Source organism: Pogoniulus pusillus, chromosome Z (genome assembly GCF_015220805.1).
Source record: "Pogoniulus pusillus isolate bPogPus1 chromosome Z, bPogPus1.pri, whole genome shotgun sequence".
Lineage (NCBI taxonomy): Eukaryota > Metazoa > Chordata > Aves > Piciformes > Lybiidae > Pogoniulus > Pogoniulus pusillus.
In genome coordinates this window covers 92394251-92415541 of record NC_087309.1, presented here as the reverse complement: position 1 = coordinate 92415541, position 21291 = coordinate 92394251, and the positions used below count along the sequence as shown (strand labels likewise).

General features: G+C 36.3%; 1 protein-coding gene across 4 annotated transcripts in view; it reads right to left on the bottom strand.

Annotated features, from left to right (window-relative positions):
* YTHDC2 (YTH N6-methyladenosine RNA binding protein C2) overlaps positions 1–21291 on the bottom strand; it is a 51418-nt gene that overhangs the window by 10391 nt on the left and 19736 nt on the right. For 2 of the 4 annotated variants that reach the window (XM_064140856.1, XM_064140859.1), the window contains exons 4-23: positions 19401–19600; positions 18653–18819; positions 16080–16182; positions 14069–14225; positions 12632–12739; positions 11436–11584; positions 10897–11032; positions 10417–10543; positions 9381–9446; positions 8348–8526; positions 8080–8176; positions 7903–7990; positions 7738–7818; positions 5350–5432; positions 4263–4368; positions 4007–4126; positions 3432–3704; positions 2891–3017; positions 1705–1910; positions 964–1159 (exon numbers count right to left, since the gene is read on the bottom strand). In XM_064140856.1, coding sequence (XP_063996926.1) covers positions 964–1159; positions 1705–1910; positions 2891–3017; positions 3432–3704; positions 4007–4126; positions 4263–4368; positions 5350–5432; positions 7738–7818; positions 7903–7990; positions 8080–8176; positions 8348–8526; positions 9381–9446; positions 10417–10543; positions 10897–11032; positions 11436–11584; positions 12632–12739; positions 14069–14225; positions 16080–16182; positions 18653–18819; positions 19401–19600 — 2769 coding nt within the window. Of the gene's footprint in view, positions 1–963; positions 1160–1704; positions 1911–2890; positions 3018–3431; positions 3705–4006; positions 4127–4262; positions 4369–5349; positions 5433–7737; positions 7819–7898; positions 8022–8079; positions 8177–8347; positions 8527–9380; positions 9447–10416; positions 10544–10896; positions 11033–11435; positions 11585–12631; positions 12740–14068; positions 14226–16079; positions 16183–18652; positions 18820–19400; positions 19601–21291 lie in introns of all 4 variants that reach the window. The other 2 variants (XM_064140857.1, XM_064140858.1) reach the window with 2 other exon arrangements.

Genomic DNA, 21291 nt, shown 5'->3' with positions numbered 1-21291 from the left:
AATTTTCCTTTTAAACTTTATTTTACCATGTAAACAATTATGATTTTCTGCAAATATACTTCAGTTTATTCAGTTAACAGAACTCAAGTATTCAGACCTGCTGGACCCTGCCACATAACCATCTGTATTGAATGATCTGAGTCACTCATGTGAAAACAAACCATTATTAAACTTCTGCCTGAAATTGTTTGGAAAAGAAAAAATCATCATACATTGCTCTATGCTTTATTTCCTAGTAAACCATCAGATTTGAACACCCATTAGGAAAAAAATATATATACATGTGGCTATTAACCAGGACTTTTTAAAGGGCAATTCAATAAGCATAAACACTATTCTAAGCAATATAAAAGCAAGAAAGAAAAGCTTCAAAAATAATGGACCTTACTTCAATTCAAATTAAAATACTTCTAGAGAACTGGCAGCAGGATACATTACTTTTCTTTCTATTCCTACAGTACTCCACTTAAAAAAAAATATTTTTTATATCATTTCCTATTACCTCAAACTAATAGCACAGTTAATTGCAATTAAAAGTTATCAGTAGAAAAAAATCTTTAAAATGCATGTTTCTACTGGAAGCAATATGATTTTGCCATATTGTTAGTTTCTAAAATATTAGTCAATTTGAATAATCCGTTTCAAAGCATCAAATAAACTAGTCTGTAGGGAAAATTACATATATTACACTTTTCATCAGTAGTATTGTAATCAGAATTTTATTTGCATTTTTTATTTCATTATGAAGTTCTAAGACTTCAGAATTCTGCCAGTATAATTTGTGGATATGAACATGCAAGGATTCACAATGCTGAGGAATTTATTACAGAGCCCGTAAACTATTGTTGAACACAACCATGGAAACTACATTTTAAGAATTAGCCAATACATGTATTAAATACTCTGCAAAAATAAGACTGGTATACACCAATGGAAACATCTGAACAACAAACTCCACTATACCTCGGAGGCATGAAGGTTCCTGCAAAGCATTACTTGGTAATCTAGCTGGTCCACAGAAGATTGACACAGTGACAGGTGTTACAACAGAACAGCATCTGATATTTGCTATTCTGTGAGATCTCATCATTTCATCGTATATAAGCCAGTCTGTAGGGAGTGCTTGAATGGCTGCAGCTTGCCCATTTGCTGGGGGAATCTGTGCAAGAGTAAATAAAGACCAGGGTATTTTACCTTCTATATGTAATTAAATGCCAATATTTCTTATTTGATGCATGTAGAAATACATATATATTTAAATACATATGTATTTATATACACACAAAGGAAAAAGCCAGAAAGAATTCAGACTCACAAATTATCCTACTATCTCTAAATAAAATATTTTGCTTTAAAGAGATCTATTTTTTTAAATTTAAAAATCAATTCCATAGCACAGCTTCTTCCTGATATTACAAACAGGTTTTGTCAGGCCTTGAAAACAGTTCCTAAATAGAGGTTTTTACATGTTGTCCCATTCCATCTAGAAGAATGACTAACTGAAATCAGTTTTGATTAAATACGGGAAAAATAATGCAACTCAAATTCTTTATTTTAAGAACTGCTAGGAAAAAAATCTAAAAAATGCTGTGTTTAATGCACATGCTGCTTTGAAAGTACTGACAAATATGAAGAGACATTTCTAAAACATTTGTTAGAATATAGTACTCATTTTTCTGAAATGCAAATTCAAAGTGATTTTACCTTCTTATACTGAGGTTGACTAAGCACAGAGGTAGGATGAAATCGTATTTTTTTCTCCTTCGGTCCAGTCAACATCAAGTTTTCTCTATCTACATGCACTAGATTGGGGTACATCCCAGCCACTAAGGCAGCTTTAACTACAGCCCAGTTTTCAGAGTTAGTATTAACATCTTTAATGTCAGCTCCTCCTCTGGCTCTAACAAAACCTGAAAAAAGAAGAGGACAAAAATGTCTTCAATTTAAGATCTACTTTTTCAAGATTCTCAACAGAAATTTGAACTAAAAAAAAATGTATATGAACTAGAAATCTGTCGCTTTTTTAACCACTACCAACTTTAATAGCACCAAGAAGAAAGTATTATACTGAAATAATTCCCAGTACTAACACAGAATTACTTTTTATGACTGTTGTATGTTAGGGACTAATTGTCCTGTCACAGACTTAATTTCCTCTAGATAACTAGACAGACTCAAGGGGACTGACAGTCTGTCCCAGAACAAGGACACAGTGTATCATAATTTATTATTCCATCCCATATTCTGCATCTCCCCATACATGAGGCAGATGTCCCAGCCATAGCTCTCTCTCTCATCCCTCTGCTCTGAGCATGTGGCTGCTGCTGTGGAAGTGAGGCCTGGCTGGCAAGGCCCTATCTTGAGAGGGGGTGGGGACAGAAGTCTAAGACCAGCCTATTGGGTCTAGAGCTGGAGGGGAGGCTTGGCTGCTTAAGGCCTGGGGTTAAGGCCTAGTTGAGGAGCTGGGCCAAAGCTTATTTTGAGTGTATATATATCCTTTGTGCCTTGATAACTTCTGTATTTTTTTTTCTTTTGTAAATAGTTTTTCTGTTTAACCTTCAATTCTGTCTGTTTTTTCACTCCTTTGATGTAAAATACCTTCTGTCTCAGCTCAACAACACAAAGATATTTCCTGTGTAAATAATATATTAGAATGTAAAAATCCGAAGAAATGCATTTCAGAGTGAAAGCACATGGAACAATCAGGACACTTTCAGTTAGATCAGTTGTCTCCCTACCAAGCTTTTGCACTCTAGCATCTGCACCACACACAGCATGAACTGCACTGGTCTGTTTCAAATTAAGGAAAGAAAACACTATTGTTATCACAACCTGTATACATTTGTTCTTGATATACGCTTGACTCCAAAATTATTTCCAAGCTATTTACCTGAGGCTCTAAGCTGGCCAAGCAACTGTGTTCTCATTCCTATGATGATTTCCATTGTGGCTTGAGACAGAAAGTTCTTTTCACAGAAGGCTCTTTCCCAGCCATCACTGCGTGCCTTCTGCCATGCCTGTAAAAAAATATTCTTTTACATTTGCCTCTTAATCTACCTAAAATTTTAAAATGTACTTTAAAATACCCACAAAATTGAAAAAAAACCTCCACTTAAATTCACATTAAACAAAGGCATAACCATTCTGAAAGAAAGGTTGCATTAAACCAGATTCTTTTTCCTGGGTTAAGTACTAGATACATTCAAAATTTAACCAGGTTTGAAAATACAAACAAAAGAGCTGACAAAAATTGTTCCCTCACAAATGGATGAGTTCAAAATACATGAAAGCTACTAGGTAAAATGAAGTTCCTTTTCTAAGGACTTAATCACAGTCTACAATTCTCCATCCAACTTGAGCACTACATCATTTATCTTGATATGTGTTTTATTGTGATTAGCACTCTGAGTTGACGGAAGATGAAATAATACCTGGAAAGCCCTGAGAAGTGCCATATGGTCACTAAACGTTCCTGCAGTAAAACGTTTTCTACACAGCATGGCTGCACGCTTTTGAGAGGCCAACGCAGGTAGGATAAAAGGGTCTCGATACGCAAGAGTGCAAGCAATAGTGAGAATAGGATCCAAGCACTTCAAAACAACACCACACAAGACCATTTTACCAAGGTGTGGCTCTACTGGTAATTCAGTGAGGTGATAACCAAGCTCAGTGAGATCTTCCCAAGGGTCCATGGCATCTATGGTCTGCTGGAAAAACATTAGTTAAAACAAACAGAGAGAGAAGGTGTGGGATTAGACAAAATTCATTTACAATAAAAGCAGAAAAGGATGTGAATACTGAACATTAACTAGATTTGTTTCCAGACACTACGAAGGCAAGTCAAACTCCTAGCAGTGTGAGACATGATTTTTTTTTTACTCTGCCTACCATGTAAAATACATACACACAGAGAAAATTAAAGCAGTCTACACACAACAAAACCAAAGCCATACCATAAATACAGAATCAAATATAATTCCCATGTAAATCTATTTCTTCTGCTGACCTTAAGCATTTGCACAGCATTTCTCACAATTAAAGCTGGTGGAGGATCAGGAGCTTTCATAAGAAAGTCAACAATTGGACAATTAACTGGAGCCAGAAGTTTTGTGTGTAAACAAAGCTCCTACAAGTCAAAAAGCAAAAAAAGACTGTTAAGAAACAAACAACAAAACACACCCCCAAACAACCAAACACTCTCCTGGAGCTAGTAGTATGGTTTGATAATATTTTTATAAGTCAATTTCTAATTGAATGTGCACCTGAAGTGGCATTCTTAGAAGTTCTGGAGTCTGAAATTCCAACATATTCTGAAATCGGAGCCTGCTGAAGAGACGAAAACATATTCCAGCCTGACAGCGCCCAGCCCTTGAAAACAGAATATGAGAAGCTGTTGAAAATCTGAATTTAAAAAAAAAAAATTAAAAAAAGTTAAACCTACTTATACACAAATTTAGACTGGAAATGCAGAAGCAGGTCTAAGTCAAGCGTAAATCCCACACATGAGGTGAGAGTTTTCAAGCATACAGATTATTTTTGATACTGTGGAAATTTATCATTTTATTCCAGCACCGAAAGATTCAGAGAAGCAAAAGTAAAGTCTATCTAAAAATAAAGTGATGTGGGCTTTTTTGCTAACCTAGTATCAATCCAATTCTCAGCTGTCCTTTGACTAAGGAATATAAGTCACAAACTTAACTCCTTTCTCTATCCCCCAAACACCTGGAAGTTACTCTGAGAGTAAAAGGTACAATGAAGATCAAACAATTTCTGAGTGAAGGGGCAGAAACAGCAAATGCTCTCATTCATGTTCAAATTCTTGCAGGTTAAGCCAGCATCATATAAAACACAAGTATTTGTTGCTACATATCCTTTTAGCCCTCACTCAGCACTGAGAAGAATGTGATGAATGCCTGTAAAGTCGCAAATAGTTTAGAGGTGAATAAGGAATCACTGCTCAATGCCTCTTCTAATGAGGATGAAAGCCTATCAGTTAAAAACTAGCAGTATGCAGCCCTTTGCTAAGCTGTGAAACCCCTAATTGGACACTACAGCTGCTGGTGCTACAAGAAAGAAGAACAACCAGTTCACATGGGTAAAGAACCTAGAACTTGTGTTAGCTTTGGGAAATTCCTGAGTACTGTTTTTCTACTTGGAAAATGACTCCATGAAAATACATGCTGACTCTTACTCTTCTTGCAGAGAACAAGTATTGGTCCTTGTCTAACACTATACTGAGCTAGGCTAGCATCATTATGCAGTGTGCCTGCTATTACATTTGGTACTTCACCCTTAACATACAGGACTGTAGATATTTCCAAATAAAATTCAGTACAAAGCATTTATTACCTGCCTTTTCTCTGGATAGCACTTGCTTTTGAAATCCACACCATTTTTAGCATTGTAACACAACTCAGTGCATCAAAAGACTTCTATAAAAGCAAAGTAAAGGACAAAAAAAGCAAGACTAAATAGGGTACATGAAGTAATTACTAACAATTTAGATTAATCACAGAAGTTAGCTAAAAAAAATTAATAAGCACCAGGATCTTCTGGCACAAAAGTATGCCCTAAATACTTAGTTCCATATGAATGTATGCTACCTCATTTGCAGTATCTTCATGCCATACAGTTTTCAAAATCCTGTTGTGGTTTTAAAGAATGGACAGAGCATAATTTTACTCTCCCATAAGGATAAAACTCTCTTGATGAACTGGACAGAAATACAATATTTCAAAAAGATACAGAGAATACAGAGCACATAAATCCTTAACAGCTAATACATATACAGAGTACAAGAAAAACCTCTTAAATCTTCACCCAATCCATCTAAACCATAATCCCCAATGCTCCTCTGATCTGCCACAATGTCTATCCTAAACAAGCCTCTGCAGGCCATAAACAGGCCTACTCCCTACATGTTTACCAGGTAATTAGCTCCTGTCAGAAACAGCAGTCAGGAGGGAGAAAAGGACAACGAGTTGTCCTTGCTGACAGTTTATGAAGAGGCAGAAGAATTATGGGATTGATTTCCTGAGTCTACCTCCTGAACTGTTTAGTCCCCAAAGGATTTTCCAACTCTATGGTTCTTAAACTTGTAACAAATACATGGACTTTGCTTTCTGCTATCACAAACCAAGCAAAAATATGTTATTATTTGAATATGTTTTCCACTTTGTCTTACTGGGAAATTTTGCCCTTTTCCTATAATTGATATAAAGTTACAAGAATATTGTATTAACACGAGAAATTCACAAATATGGTGTGTATCTTCTAAGAAATCCGGTTTTATTTTCTAAGCCATACAGTAGGTTTTAAACTGCCCCATTACAATAACTTTCTTTGAACACGTAACTAGAGAACAGACATCAAAAACAATGTGACTTGGTCTGAGAACTGGCTGAACGACAGAGCACTGAGGGTTGTGATACCGAGTAAGTCTAGTTGGAAGCCTGTAGCTAGTGGTGCTACCCAGGGGTCAGTAGTGTGTCCACTCTTCAATGTATCCACCAGTGATCTGGATAAAGGGACTGAATGTACTCTCGAGAAGTTTGACAGCGAACAAAATCAGGACTGCCTCCTGGAGCAGCCGTGCTGCCATTCAGTGATACCTGGACAGGATGGGTGCAGCTTATTTTAATGAAGTTCAACAAGGACAAATGTAGGGTCCTGCACCTTGGGAATAATAATCCCATGCACCAGTACAGGTTAGCTGTTGACCACCTGGTGAGCCAGGAAAAGGACCTGAGACTCATCATGCACAACAAGTGCACCATGAGCAGGCAATACACTCTTGTGGCCAAGAAGGCCAGTGATATTCTGTGGTACATGTAGAAGAGTGTTGCTAGGTTAAGGGATGCTCTCCTGCTCCACTACTCTGCCCCAGTGAGGCGACATCTAGCGTATTGTGTCCAGTTCCAGACTCCCCATCTCTAGAGACTAAAGGAACTACTGTAGAGTCCAGCAAACAAATGGGAAGATGATTAGGGGCCAGAGCATCTCTCTTATGAGGAAATGAGAGACCTGAAGCTCTTGAGACTAGAAAAGACTGAGGGGGAAACTCACCAATGCCTACAAATATCTTAAGGGTGGATTAAGAGGATGGGACTTGACTCTTCAGTCAAACTAGCAACAGGTCAGGGGGCAATAGACACAAAATGGAACACAGTAAAATCTCTCTGAACATGTGAAAAAACTTCGTTATTGTGAGGACGACAGAAGACTGGAACAGGCTGCTGAGAGAGATTATGGAATCTGCTTCTCTGGAGATATTAAAAATTCACCTGGATGAGATCTTGTGCACTGTACTTTAGCTGAACCTGCTTTAGTAAAGAGACTGGATTAGACAATCTCCAGAGGTCCCTTTCTAACCTTTACCATTCTGCAAATACTTCAGATTTTAATGGATTAGATTTGCGCTAAATACCATAGTAGTACTAAAGTTTTAAGTCTCAGGAAAACTGAGATGAATTGTTTTTTGAAATCAAATATCAATACCAAACAAATGAATAAAGATACAGCTATGTCAATGTATCAGTCTGCAACAAGTTTACTGGGTTTTTAGACAGCTGGCTACAGTATTTGTTACAAAACAAATGCATGTCAAAAGCGCTCTGAGTTTTTCTGCTTGACAAGCACTAGCTCTTTTGCCTACTATTAAGTCCTCAAAAATTTTTATGTTATTTTATTATTTCACTAGCATGTTAACTTCCCAAAGAAATTTTAAGTGAATCATACCTCTTTCATCTTGCCTGAGTCAATAACAAATACAACATCATTGACTGTTATGCTGGTTTCTGCAATATTAGTAGAAAGAATCTGCAATTAAAAAAATAATTTAGTAACTGCAAAAGCAAAGACAATATAGATCAATAATGTGTAACAAAATCCTCTGATACTTGCTATTTTGCGGATGCCAGAAGGTGGACTTTTAAGCACCTTCTTCTGATCCAAAGTCTGCATATTTGAATGAAGCATGAAAACTTGGTATCTAATGCAAGACAAAGAGCGTATTTTAAGACCTTTAAAATAAAATTAAAAAAAAAAAATCAAGACAATCTGAAAAACTAGAGATTTTACCTGTGAGCGTTATCAGCAAATCTTTTGTCATCAAAAAGAATACGGTCTCTCAAGCTAACTATCTCATCATATCCAGGAAGAAATATTAAAATTGCTCCTAAAAAAAGAAGTTAGTTTGCAGAATTAAACAGCTATTTCCCTCCAACTATTTGCCAGTACTGCATATACTAGCATTCAGAAGGTTTGACCCAGTAAATATTACTGAAAAAAAAAAAAGACAACACAACTCATCAGAAACAATTTATTGGGAGTGTACATATATACCTACCAGCATCATAACTCTGACAGATATTATAAAGCAAGTGCATAACCAGGTCCAGATCCACTTTTTCATCATCGAAGCTGTGATGATAAGCTTTCAAGAGTTCTCTGTCCTCCATACTAAGGCCACTACCACTTGTTTGGACCAGGGAACTTTCATCCAGATTTCCAAATTCTGCTGAAGCACTGAAAGATACAAATATGCAGCTCAGAGTCAAGGTTGTTTGCACCGAATTTGTGTTCAACCATTAATTTAAATTTAGATCAAGGCCAACAGGACTACTCATCTCAAAGTTTAAAGTACAGCAAAACAGTATCTCCACAATGCTATTACTCCTCACTGAGTTAAGTACTATCTCAGCAAAGCATGCAATTTCGATTTCTAGCATTGTTTAATTATATCACACTTAATTGAAACACAACTACTCATTCCATGACGCAATTCGAAAAATACTCAAAATAAACATATGTTCCAAGAACATGCCTTGCCATAACCATAAGCAGGAAACTGTGTACACTAAACAAAATTATGACATGACTCTAAAAAACTGTAATTCAACTATGATGACTTTAGGTTAGGGAAGAAACTATTCTTGAATGGCCTAGTGTACATGCTCATTATCTAGTTTCTTTAATATGGCTATCATGTATCAATAATATACAGATAAGAACACCTAACAGATTTGTTTCCAAAATAAGTATCTGAAATTAAAATCATACATACTATAAATATGCAGAGGAGATGTCAATTCTATCATCACATCCTGTCTAGATAAAATAATGTTTATAACAAGATGACAAACGTTAACATAAAATAGGTCCTTCTCCACTATAATCACAGTTAGCCCAGAAGTCATGCAAATATAATCATCTTATTTCTTAAATAACCACGTTTTCCAAATATTCCCTTTCTCTGGTAAATCCTGCTATTTAGGCCGAGTTCTGAAGCTTAAAAATCTGAAATTGGTTCTGATTAAAGGAAGATAAACATAAATCCCTTCACCACATCATATAATTGTTTCTGCAAAGTAGTTGCTTACCTGTAGGACTCCAACAGGTCAACAATCTCTGTCTGTCCAAAGTGCTTAGCCCAGTCCAAAGCCATCCTGAAAGAGTTTCATTGAAGTCTTCACTAATGTCTCACACTTTAGAAGATACATACAAATAGCATGCTTTTCTTCCAGTTTCTGCATTATTGTTTAAATAGCACCGTTATTGCTGTATTTGCACCTTCCAGTATAAACAGGCTAACAGTGATTCAATTTTTAGGTAATTGCCATTACTAACCAAGGAAGTTTTATATAGAAGTACACACAAACACACAGAAAATAAAAACATGCCATTCCTTTAAAAAAAAAAAATTAAAAAAAACACAGACCATTGTGTCTGATAAGTCAGACGTTTTTGTAGCACCTTTTACTAGCTCCTTTACACTATCCTGAAAAACTAAGCTTGGACATTTTTCCTCAAAATATGTGAAAATGTCATACAGAAGCTGTCCTCCTCACAATGCAGTCCATTGTTTTACTTTTAAACTCTGTTCCTTTCCTAGCTTTTCACATGGTTGTACCAAATATTAGACCCTTAGAACCCTTCTTGCTTATTTCCATATTACAATTATTTACTAGTTTCCTCATTATGTAAAACACAATTAAGGGTCATGGAAGTGTGAATTTTTTTATATTTTTACATGACAATGTATTTATGGGTATAATACAGCAAATATCTCTGAACTTGTACTACACTACTTTAAAACACAATAAAGGTTACTCTTAAAGAATGGCCAAAAATTCTAGGTCTAATTCTATAAACTCAGGGAGAATGATTCCAAATTTTTTATCAACCACTGTGTTAAATCAGATTCAGTAAAAACAAGAGCTTTTATCCCATATTAGAGACTGTTTAATTAAGAATTTAGAATTTACAGCAAATGATGCAATAAGAAGTTAGAAATTGTGTACTGTCAAAATCTATTTGTGCCTACAGTAGTCTGGTAAATTAGCAAATAAGCTGTTACAGAAATTAGTCTTGCTTATATGTTCACACATATATCTTTCAGTTTATCTGTGTTTTTACCAGCCATTGGATGATTTGCAGTGAATATTTGCTCCCATACTGATCAGTTGTTCTACTTGACTCAGAAAGCCTCTCCCTGAAGCAATCATTAATGCAGTTGCACTGGTTTCACTGTGCCTGTAATCGACTAAAATTAAAAAAAGACGAGGGGAAGGAGTTAAAAAAAATAAAAAGCAAAAAGCAATATAAAGAGATATTTTGTCATCTAAATGTAGTATATGAACACCAAAATTCAGGCCAAAGAAAATGCTTCCTAGTTTACTTCTAATAGTCAGTTCCTATGAACTTTATAAACAAATGTTAATACTTCTAAAACAAATAAACCAAACCACTAAAAAACTCAACCAATTCTGCTAACCCTATTAAGTTTTTTCTACAGGTATCAAAATTCAAAGGTAACAGCATTTGAAGCATGAAGTGGCCATGGAAATCCAAGAAAATTCGTGGTTGTGGTTTTTTTTATATAACGGGAAAACTTACCACTGACATTTTCTGTTAAAATGAAATGGAACACCTGAGCGAAGGAATCAGTATCTTTATGCAACCAAATGTCAGAAAGACAAGAATCCATTTCTTTTATTAGCCATGGTTCAAGGCAATTTGCATCTTTTTCAGTCTGAAAAGAAAAAATAGTATTGAAAGACAAATCTCTTCAAATACTTGGTTTTATTCTCAAATATTCAACGGGAAGAATGTGACATGATAACTGTTTTCCAGGTAACAACCAGAAATATGCAATGCAAATATGAGTCAAAGCATTTGTTGTATTATATGAAAGTACTTCAAACAACGCAAACAATGGCAGGTATAGCTATTTAATCTAAACTCTTTATGTACTATTATCGTATCTGAAAAGTACACTTCAGCTAGACTAGGTTACACTAATAAAAAAAACACTTTAAAAGATGTTTATATCCTCCTAAACACTTTACAGTAGTAGTATCTTTAGAAAATAGTGTTTAATTTAGTAATAATAATATACACTTAAACATCTCTTCCAATAAAACAAAATAACTTACCAGTTGATTAAATACTGTGTCACCACCATCATCCAACAGATTACACTCATCAGTTGCACCTGGGACAGATTTTTGTCTCCGAGATACAAGTTTGCTACCATTTTCTTGAACAGAATACCACTCACTAAGACTGCTTTGCTGTTTTTCTTCTAGAATGCATAAAGTATTTTCAAAAATCATTTTACACTTGTCTTAATTGCCCATTGCTTTCAGTTACACAAAAAAAGTTACACAAAGTCACAAACTTTTTATCTATTCAATGTCTTTTATTTAATTTACAACATGGTTACCAGTCAAACATAAATGCCAAGATTAAGGGCACCCAAGGTTCACATTGCAAACATCTGCTTAAGAGCAAGGTAAAATACCCTTTGGGTGCTTAACCCCCTAGGTTTCCAGTGTTCCAAATTACTACATTAAAATGGGTTTTCTAAGTAATATTTTCTACACAATGTTTAGTTCAGGTCTCTCTCCAGAAGTGAAATATTGAAGTGATATAGCCTCCGCACATAAACATCTAATTGCTTATTTGTAGAAGAAACAGCAGAAGATACCAATGCCTTAATAGAACTCTTCTGTCCTCAGTTATCCAAGCTGAGCATTACAACAAATATATAGTTAAGAGTGCTACATTACAGCTTTGAGTTTATCTTTTTTGGTTTTTATTTTGTTCTGGAATACATACTAGGACAATTACTTGCAGTTGTCAGTAATTGGCTGTAGTAATTACTGTAGTAATTTCCAAGTGTGTTAAAGCATTTGGGCTACATATATTAAATTCCCATATGTCTGAAGAATGCACTGAAAAATATTACTAACACTAATCACTTTTGTGCAAGATGTACAAAATTCTGCCCTCTCTAAATGGCTGCACTTCAATTCACACCCAGATGTCAGCAAGTGGGCAAAGCCCCCAATCATGATTGTTTTGTAAATTTTATGGAGTAGAATTGTGCATCAATAATCAACTGAAAGCAAGAAGAATGCACCCACTGAAAAAAAAGCAAAAATACTTTTTTTCAGAAGTTACCTCAATAATGTAGAGACACTGAGAGCTTAAATGAGAGACACTAGCTGACACCTAATCATGCCTCTTTTTATATTCAGACTGGAATTTTAACACAGAATCATCCTATTTAGTTGTTCAATTAATCAAATATGACTCACTGCCAATCCTAACTACTAAGTCCACCAACCTTGCTGCTTCTCTTTTTGATACTTCACCATCTCTTTGTTTGTATACCCAGTGCTTCGTAAAATGTCCTCCAAAAACATCTCTTTAACTTCAAAAGGTCTTCCTTGTACTAAAAGCATAAATAATTCACAAAGCATTAGATATTCCTTACTTTAATTCATAATTAAAACAATTTACAAAGAGTTTTGTAGACACAAAAAGTTAATTAAACATTGCAAGGGCCATATTTAAGGAATTATTACTTAAAGTCTTGTGAAAATACTGAGTTTACTTTAAGATTTCAAAAGGGAAATGCCAGCTGGATATCTTGTTTCTCCTTAACCTCTTCAACTCTATAGTATTAAGCAAGAGATATTCATAACAGTTATTAACTGCAATGCTATCAAAATGAAGAAAACAGACATTTTTGTTCAGGGTTACAAAAACTTAAAATTATTGTTAAGACTGAAACTTGGATTATTAAATACAACAATAATTAATACAGGTTTAGTGCAAGATCCCAAAAGCAGATTGCCACATTTGTAATGAATCATTTTATTAAGAAGTATACATGGAGATAGACATGTCTCAACTTTCTCTTCAGTGAATACCTCCTGATAAATGAGACATTCCCATGTCTATCTCCTAAAAACTTCCCCTGATTTCTTTTATAGTATGACTGTTTTCTAGACCTTATTTATGGGCAGTAAATGACTCATTTTTCAGAAGAAGAATTAAAATCTCCAGATTTTAATTTCTGGTCTCTTAGCAGACATTTGCCATAGCTAAGTTTAAATTACCTAAGACCTCCCCCTTTTTGAGAAAGAGCAAACTAGAATTCAGGTACTTTTAGAAGCTGTTATGGAAGAAGTCTTCAAACACTAATCACAAACTCTGTGTAGTGAAAGATCTCACCTCCTAACAAAATATATGGTTGAAGGAAGATCTAATCTTTTCCAGAAATGCAGACTGATTTTGAACATACATTAACAAAAAATTACCATGGTTTCTCTTAGACTTTACCTAGATCAACAGTCAGTAATTCCCTTTATAATAACAAATCACATCATTAAAACCTCATTTGCCTAGGATTGCATTTATGAAGTGACCAGGAAGTATCCCAGAAATAATCTCTGTGAGGTCTGAAGATTCTACTGAAATTAAGTAATATCTATCACTCTTACAAACCCTGTATCACTATGGAGGTCAGCACTTCATGAGCCTTTTCACTCTTCTTAAATTGAACATGGCAGGAACCCTGCACTTAGAGAATTCGCTGTGACAAAAACATTTCTGTCTGAAGTAGAGAAACAATAGAAATTAACGAAGAACAAACACCACTAACTCTCAATGTTATTAATGATGTTTCTTTACTCAGAATGGTTTGCTACATATTTACAAAGATCTGCAAGTCCTAGGGCAGGTATACTTAGGTGTAAGAATTTACATCAATACTTACTGTGTATTAGTGGGCAATTTCCAAAATATCTCATGAAGAGATCTGCATCTAGAGCAGCACTAGAAATAATTAGTTTTAAATTTATCTGGTTCTGCAACACATCTCTCAGTTTTATTAACAAGAAGTCACTGAATCTATCCCTCTCATGTACTTCATCCTGTAACAAAAGGGAAACAAAACCCAACAGATAAAAATTACAGCCTTGGACCTGTGATGTTTAAGAAATAGACTTTTTGAAAAAAAAAATCTTGGTACACTGCAGATTAATATTAGTAACTCTAGTTTAAGCAAATTAAAAAAAAAAAATTAAACAAGTCCACAAAAAATTCAAGAATTTTTATAAAGATACCAGAACAGATTGTACTGGTAAAACGTAAGCCACATATGCACTGATTTCAGAAGTTCAAGTTAACTGAACTTTTATTAATTATTCTATTTGAATCTCATCTTCAAGATGACACAAACTACAAATCTCACCAATCTTATTTTTAATACACAACTGATTAACATCTGAAGAAATGTAAGATACCACATAATCAGTTATACTGCTTAGATACATTAATGCATAAAGCCTATGATCAATTAAGGCACATGACTAAATAATCTGCTCATGCCATGTTCTATTTTGTCTCATATTATGAATTTATGAAGCAGTACCCAAATACAACACTCTTAGGCTGAAATCAAGAACATATAAAAACACTTTTCTATTTTGATAAATGCACTTAAAATTACCATGTTTTCTGTCTTCAGCAGTGGAGAACGTAATCTTCCATTATGTATATTGGTTCCACTGACTCATACTCCACAGTAGCAATACTCAGGTAATCATGAACAAATACACTTACAGAATCACAGTACTGTTTTGATTTGAAAAGACCCTTAAGATCAAGTCCCGCCATCAACCTAACACCACCACGGCAAATAAACCATGTCCCAAAGCACCATGTCTACATGTTTTTTGAACATATCCAGGGACTGTGACTTGCACCACTTCCCTGGGCAGCTTGTTCCAACACCTGATCACTCTTTCAGTAAAGAAATTTTTCCTAATACCCAATCTAGACCTTCCCTAGCACAATTTCAGAACATTTCCTCTTGTCCTATCATTCAACATTAGAGAGAATTGACAAACCCCACCTCATCACAACTTCCTTTAAGACAGTTATAGTGAGCAAGAAGATCTTCCCTCAGTCCCCTCTTTTGTAGACTAAAACAAACCTAGCTCCTTCAGCTGCCCCACATAAGCCTTTGCTCTTCAGACCCTTCACCAGCTTTGCTGTGTATCTCCAGTTCTTGGCACCCCTCTCCAGAACAAAATGTTCTTCTTGTAGTGACAGGCCCAAAAGTGAACAAAATATTCTAGGTGCAATCTCACCAATGCTGTGCACAGGTGCATGATTACTTCCCTACTCTTTCTGTCAACACTATTCCTGATAGGCCCAGGGTGCTTCTGGTCTCCTTGGCCTCTATTGTGACTCAATTTCCTCATCCACATAATTGATAAAGATGTTAAACAGAAGTACCTCAAATATTGAGTACAACGGAACACTGCTTATGATCATCTGCCAACTGGACTTAACTATATTCACCACTACTCTTCAGGCCTGGCCTGAATCTTGTGAAAACTAGAGTATTTATTGCCTCAAGTATTTTCAAGACAAATAAATTCATTACAAACCTGTTGCTACCAAAACAAGTACATGATTCACAAGAAAATCTCATGCATACATACATGAAATCTTATCTTCATAGGCCTACCTAAGGCTTTTCTGCTTTCTAACAGAGAAAACTCAGAAAAATTTACACCTTTGTCCTTCACAACTGCATCATGACTTCAAAAATGGACATGCTACAATAAAGACTTGGTAAGCCTCTAATATTAATTCAGATTCTAAACAAAACCATCTTGAATGCTTAGCAAATTAATCAAGAAAGCTAGGATCTCATATTCCAATTAACAAGTAACAAAGACTGCTCCAGCTCACATGAAAGACTACATGATTCTTACCACAATAATGTGTGTCACAGTTGATAGAGTGCCATCTCCCGCCATTAGTGTGCGAAGCAGTATGCCATTAGTGCAGAACGTCAACAGTGTCTTTGGAGAAACTCTATTGAACAATTCATAAAGATACTTAAGGTTTTTGTAACATTTACATGCTGCTACCCTTCTGCTACTTACTGAAAATTAAAGGACTTAACAGGTGCTTACCAGAAATGGAACTGGATTGATTTTTCTCACCAAAGAATTCATGCATACTGTTCAGATTTAAACTACGTCTATTCCCAGAGTTCGTAAAAAATCTTGGTGCTTATGCACTTCAGGCAATGGATTATTAAAATAGAATACAAATTTAGATAGCTAAATAAGCAAGTGAAACAGAATCTTGGGAACCTCTCCATATTGTTTAATTTACTTGTGAATTCAGTACAGACTGCTTTGCAAAAACATGATCCAATGCTTCAGCACATTTGGATAGAGTCTTTATTCCAGCCTATATGTGGTGGGTTGACCACAGCTGCACACTGGGTGCCCACTAAGGCTGCTCTGTCACTTCCCTCCTCAGTTGGACAGTGAAGAGAAAATATGATGAAAGGCTTATGGGTCAAGGTAAGGACATGAATAATCACCAATTACTATCATGGGCAAAACAGACCCAACTTTGGTAATCAATTAACCTCCTTTGCCCATATGAGTAGGATAATGAGAAATAAAACCTAAATATTAAAAGACCTTTTCCCCATCCCTGACTTCTTCTTGAGCATCACTCCTGGTTTTCTCCACCTTCTCCCCCCGTGCAGCACAGGGAGCTGCAGTCAGTTCATCGCACTGTATCTGGTGCTACTGCTTTTTTAATGGAGAAGGACTCCTCACACTCTTTCCCGGCTGAAGAGCTCCTTTCACAGGAAACAATCCTCCATGAACTTCTCCAATGTGAGTACTTCCCACACATTGCAGCTCTTCACAAACTGTTTCAGCATACAACCCTTCTATAGCACGCAGTCCTTCAGGAACAGACTGCATGAGCTCTTCTCTCTCCATGAATCCACAGGTCCTGTCATGAGCCTGCTCCAGAGCAGGCCTTTCACAAACTCACAGGCTCCCTCAAGTGCATCCAGATGCCCTGGTGTGGGGTCCTCCATACACTGCAGATGTATATCTGCTCCACCATTAACCAACACTGGCTGCAGGGGTACAGACTGCCCCACTGTGGTTTTCAAAAACGGCTTAAGGGGAACCTCTGCAGCACCTGAAGCACCAATTCTGTCTCCTTTTCACTGACCTGCAACTTTCTGCAGTCTCACACAGCCTCCTCTCTCCAGCTGCAGTGGCTGCTGCAAGTTTTTTTTCTTCTCCTTAAATATATCATCTCAGAGGTGCTAACACCATCATTGACATACTTGGCCTTGGCCACAGGCAGGTCCATCTTGCAGCAAGCTAGCACTGACTCTATCAGACATGGGAAAACCTTACAGTAGCTTCTCACAAAAGCCAACCCCTGTAGCCACCCTGTTACCAAAAAAACTTGCCATGAAAACTCAATAGACAATACCTGACTGAATCATCAAAGAAAAAAAAAAAAAAAAAAGAAAAATCAAATCAGCTGACCCTTTTTACCAGCTTTTTCTCCTTAAAAATTCCAAAATCTTTACAAGTTAGTAGTTACCTGTGCAAATGAAAACAGTGATCGTTCCTACTTTCTCTTGCACTGTCACCTTAAGTACTGAACAGTTTCTTTGTATCATACTTTACAGTTCTTTTCTGGAAGACGTATGCTGACCAGTTACCATCTGCATTTCTTTCCATGTTTGGAATCTATTATTCCTTTCAAAAATCCCCCTATATATTCAACCCCAGGAACACATCCAAGATGAAAATGCTTTACTTCACCTATCTCTCCTCTCTTCTTCAGCAGCCTTCTAGAAATCATTGCTGTACACTAGTTAATAACACCTAAAAAATTAGACTCCTTTAATAGCCTTCAGAGCTTTTGTATACATATTCAACTTTAACTTGGTTTTGTTGTTCAAGTGCGATATCTTCATTCATATAAGCAATGCAACTAGCTATACCTTTACTCATCTTCTTCTCATTCACATTCTAACTACTGCCCATTCCTGGAAAGTTCACTATCTACAAAGTTCAAAAGAACTTAGAAACTGTACGCAATCTTCAGACTTTTATTCATTCGTGCATTTGTTACAGAGCACTGTTCTCTCTGCCTCTCTTCAAAACATGCAGGACTTCGGATCTACATATATTAAAAGCAGAGAGAAAAAAAGAAATGTGCAGGCCTAATGTAAAAATAAATCAAGGAATTCCACATGAACCCCAAAGAAGAAATTAAAAGAAATTGCAGAAATCATGTGCAGTTCACTTACAAGACAACTTACCACATGAAGCTGCAAAACTGGGAGGAAAACTGTCCTTTTCACTCCTAAAATGTCCATAATCCAAAATAACATATCGTACCTAAACTGTACATACTGAGCTTCAAATAAACTGTATCCCAAATATACTTTCAATGTACACAAGACTAAAGATTCAAACATCGACCCATTAAGAAATACTATTAGTACCTGCTTTCTAGTCGAATCTGATAACCAACTGTCTGGCCAATCTTTTCTCTTCTTTCTGCTGCCACTCTTTCAGCCACAGCAATAGCTGCCAAACGTCTTGGCTGAGTGCAAAATATGCGACAGGGAGTTCCATTTTTGTAGCAGTCATCAAGAAGGAACTGAGGGATCTGTAAAGAAGTGGTTGAATTTTAATTTTCATTTTGATAAAGTAGTATCATTTTCACTACAGTGAAGCAATTTAGTAGTGTCACTACTGTACAGGTTGCAAAAGGATTCATAGGAAGATTACCATTGCAAATGCACTTGAACAGACAGAAAGGCAACAAATTTCTGATTTCAAGTTTAATCCACTGCAGTTTCTCTGGCCTGCTCCATTGAAATTGATTTAAAAAATTCCTGTAAGCAATCTCTCTTTTTAACACAACAATATTCTACACGAGATAGCAAAACTGAAACTAGCTACAAAGGGCAAAAGGCTTTACAATAACTATAGCTAGCTTCTCTTCAATGTTTTACATTATTTTAATGAAAACTGGAATCCATCTGAAAATAATTTATTTCATACTTATAGTACACATCTGTTGGTTTATTAGTTCAAAAGCAACAAAGTGAATGAAAACACAAGACTTTTAACTATATAGGAACACAAAAGCCTTAAAACTATCATAAAATCCTTTATTACATAAATATTGCAAAATTCATATTAGTTTTTTAAAAATATTATTTCTGTATTATTGTATCAACATACCTGAGTAGTTTTTCCTGATCCAGTCTCTCCTACAATCAAAACAACTTTATTGTCCTTTATTACTTGGATGATTTCTTCCTGTTTTTCAAAAACTGGCAGTGATTGCCTGAAGGAATCAAACTCTGATTCCCCTCTTTTCACTGGAACCTGGGGGATACCGTTGTTAAGCCGTCCGCTTATCTTGCTTACTTCTCTGCTTTCTGTGAATCGAAGTTAACAACTTACTATGACACATGAGATGATCGCGAAAATATCAGAAAAACAGCCTAGCACTTTTTCTTAGCCTGTCATGTCTACACATTCACATTTTTGTTTTGCCTAGAAACACACAATATACAGTTAAACCTCTAAATTATTCTAAACTGACAGGCATGTCTTCTAAGAAAATTACAACTTCACTGTGAGTCCCCTCTTTCTCATCCTCCCTGGTCTTTCATGACCTCCTTTTAGTCAAGTTGTACATAACATCATGCCCTAGTAAGTAAGACTTGTCCATACTGTATTCAGACCTCCTACACCCACACAGCACAGTATGATGACATCTTAAAAAGTAATGCGAAGCCAAAGAGTCTACAGGCCTTAAGATGAGACTACTTCAAATTCAGTACTGTAAATGCAATTCTGTCATTTCTTATTTTCCAGAATAACTAAAAACTTGCTGCAAATTATACGTATTTAGTATGATTAACAGAGTAATATATATTTAACTACAAGCACTATCTTACCAAGACAGACATAGGATAACAGACTAAGAGCCAAAATGCTCTCCACAGAAGTAAAAAGAAGACTAAACTATTCATTGCTTTAGGCCTTACATTCCCAAGGAATTGCTTTTGAATGCTTTTACTACAGTTTCCCCCTGTTAAAAAATGATGTTAAATAACTGAAACAGATGAGAAAATAAAAACAGAATAGGGATTACACTGTTTTGTGCAGAGAAATAAAAGTGTAAGGAGTTACATTGTAACAGTTTGCAGGATCACAGAATGGTAGGGACCGGAATGGACCTTCAGAGATATCTGATGCAGTCCCTCTGACAACACAAGCAGAGATCAGGTTGTACGAGAGTACGTCTAGGCAGGCTTTGAAAGCATCCATAGAAGGGACTCCACAACCTCTCTGGGCAGCCTGTTTCAGTGCTTCAGCACCCTCGAAGTAAAACAACTTTGCCTTAAGATCAAATGAAACTTCCTGTGCTACAAGTTTGTAACCACTGCCCCTTATCCTATCACTGGGCACCACAGAGGAGAACCGAGCCTCATCCTCTTGACCTCCACCCTTTAGGTACTTACATGCACTTTTAAGACTGTCTCGCAGCCTTCCCTTCTCAAGGCTAAAAAGACCAACATCTTTCAGCCTCCCCTCTGAAAAGAGACGCTGCAGTCCCTTAATCACCTTTTTGGCCCTCTGTCGGTGGAGCACCTGGGTAAAATGACTCTCTGTTCAGCAATATGGTTAGATGGTCATTTTCCGTTTATTTCCGTGTTACAGAGTCTTATATGCTTTCTTGCAAGAGGCATGCACAACTAACTTAGTTTAGGATTGGCACATGTGAATAGTTCCAGTTGGTCCAGGGTTACAAGCATGGTACAGATAGGGTGATGATACACAACAACATTCTGAGAGGTCAGCCCCAGGGCTGGCTAAGTCAGCCCCCTTGAGCTGGCTAACTCTGCCCAAATACAGCTGGCACTCCACCCCCTGCAGCTGCATGTGAGGGGTGCTACCCAATGCCTGATATCTTAACTCCCAAAATGGACTCAAGGACACTTCCCAGCACGAGTTGCTCATGTTTATCATTTCATGTCCTGTTAGCAAAAATCTCTCCACAGCCCTCCATTTGACTCTCTTCATTAGCTGCCCGTATGTTTTGACCTGGACACAATACTCC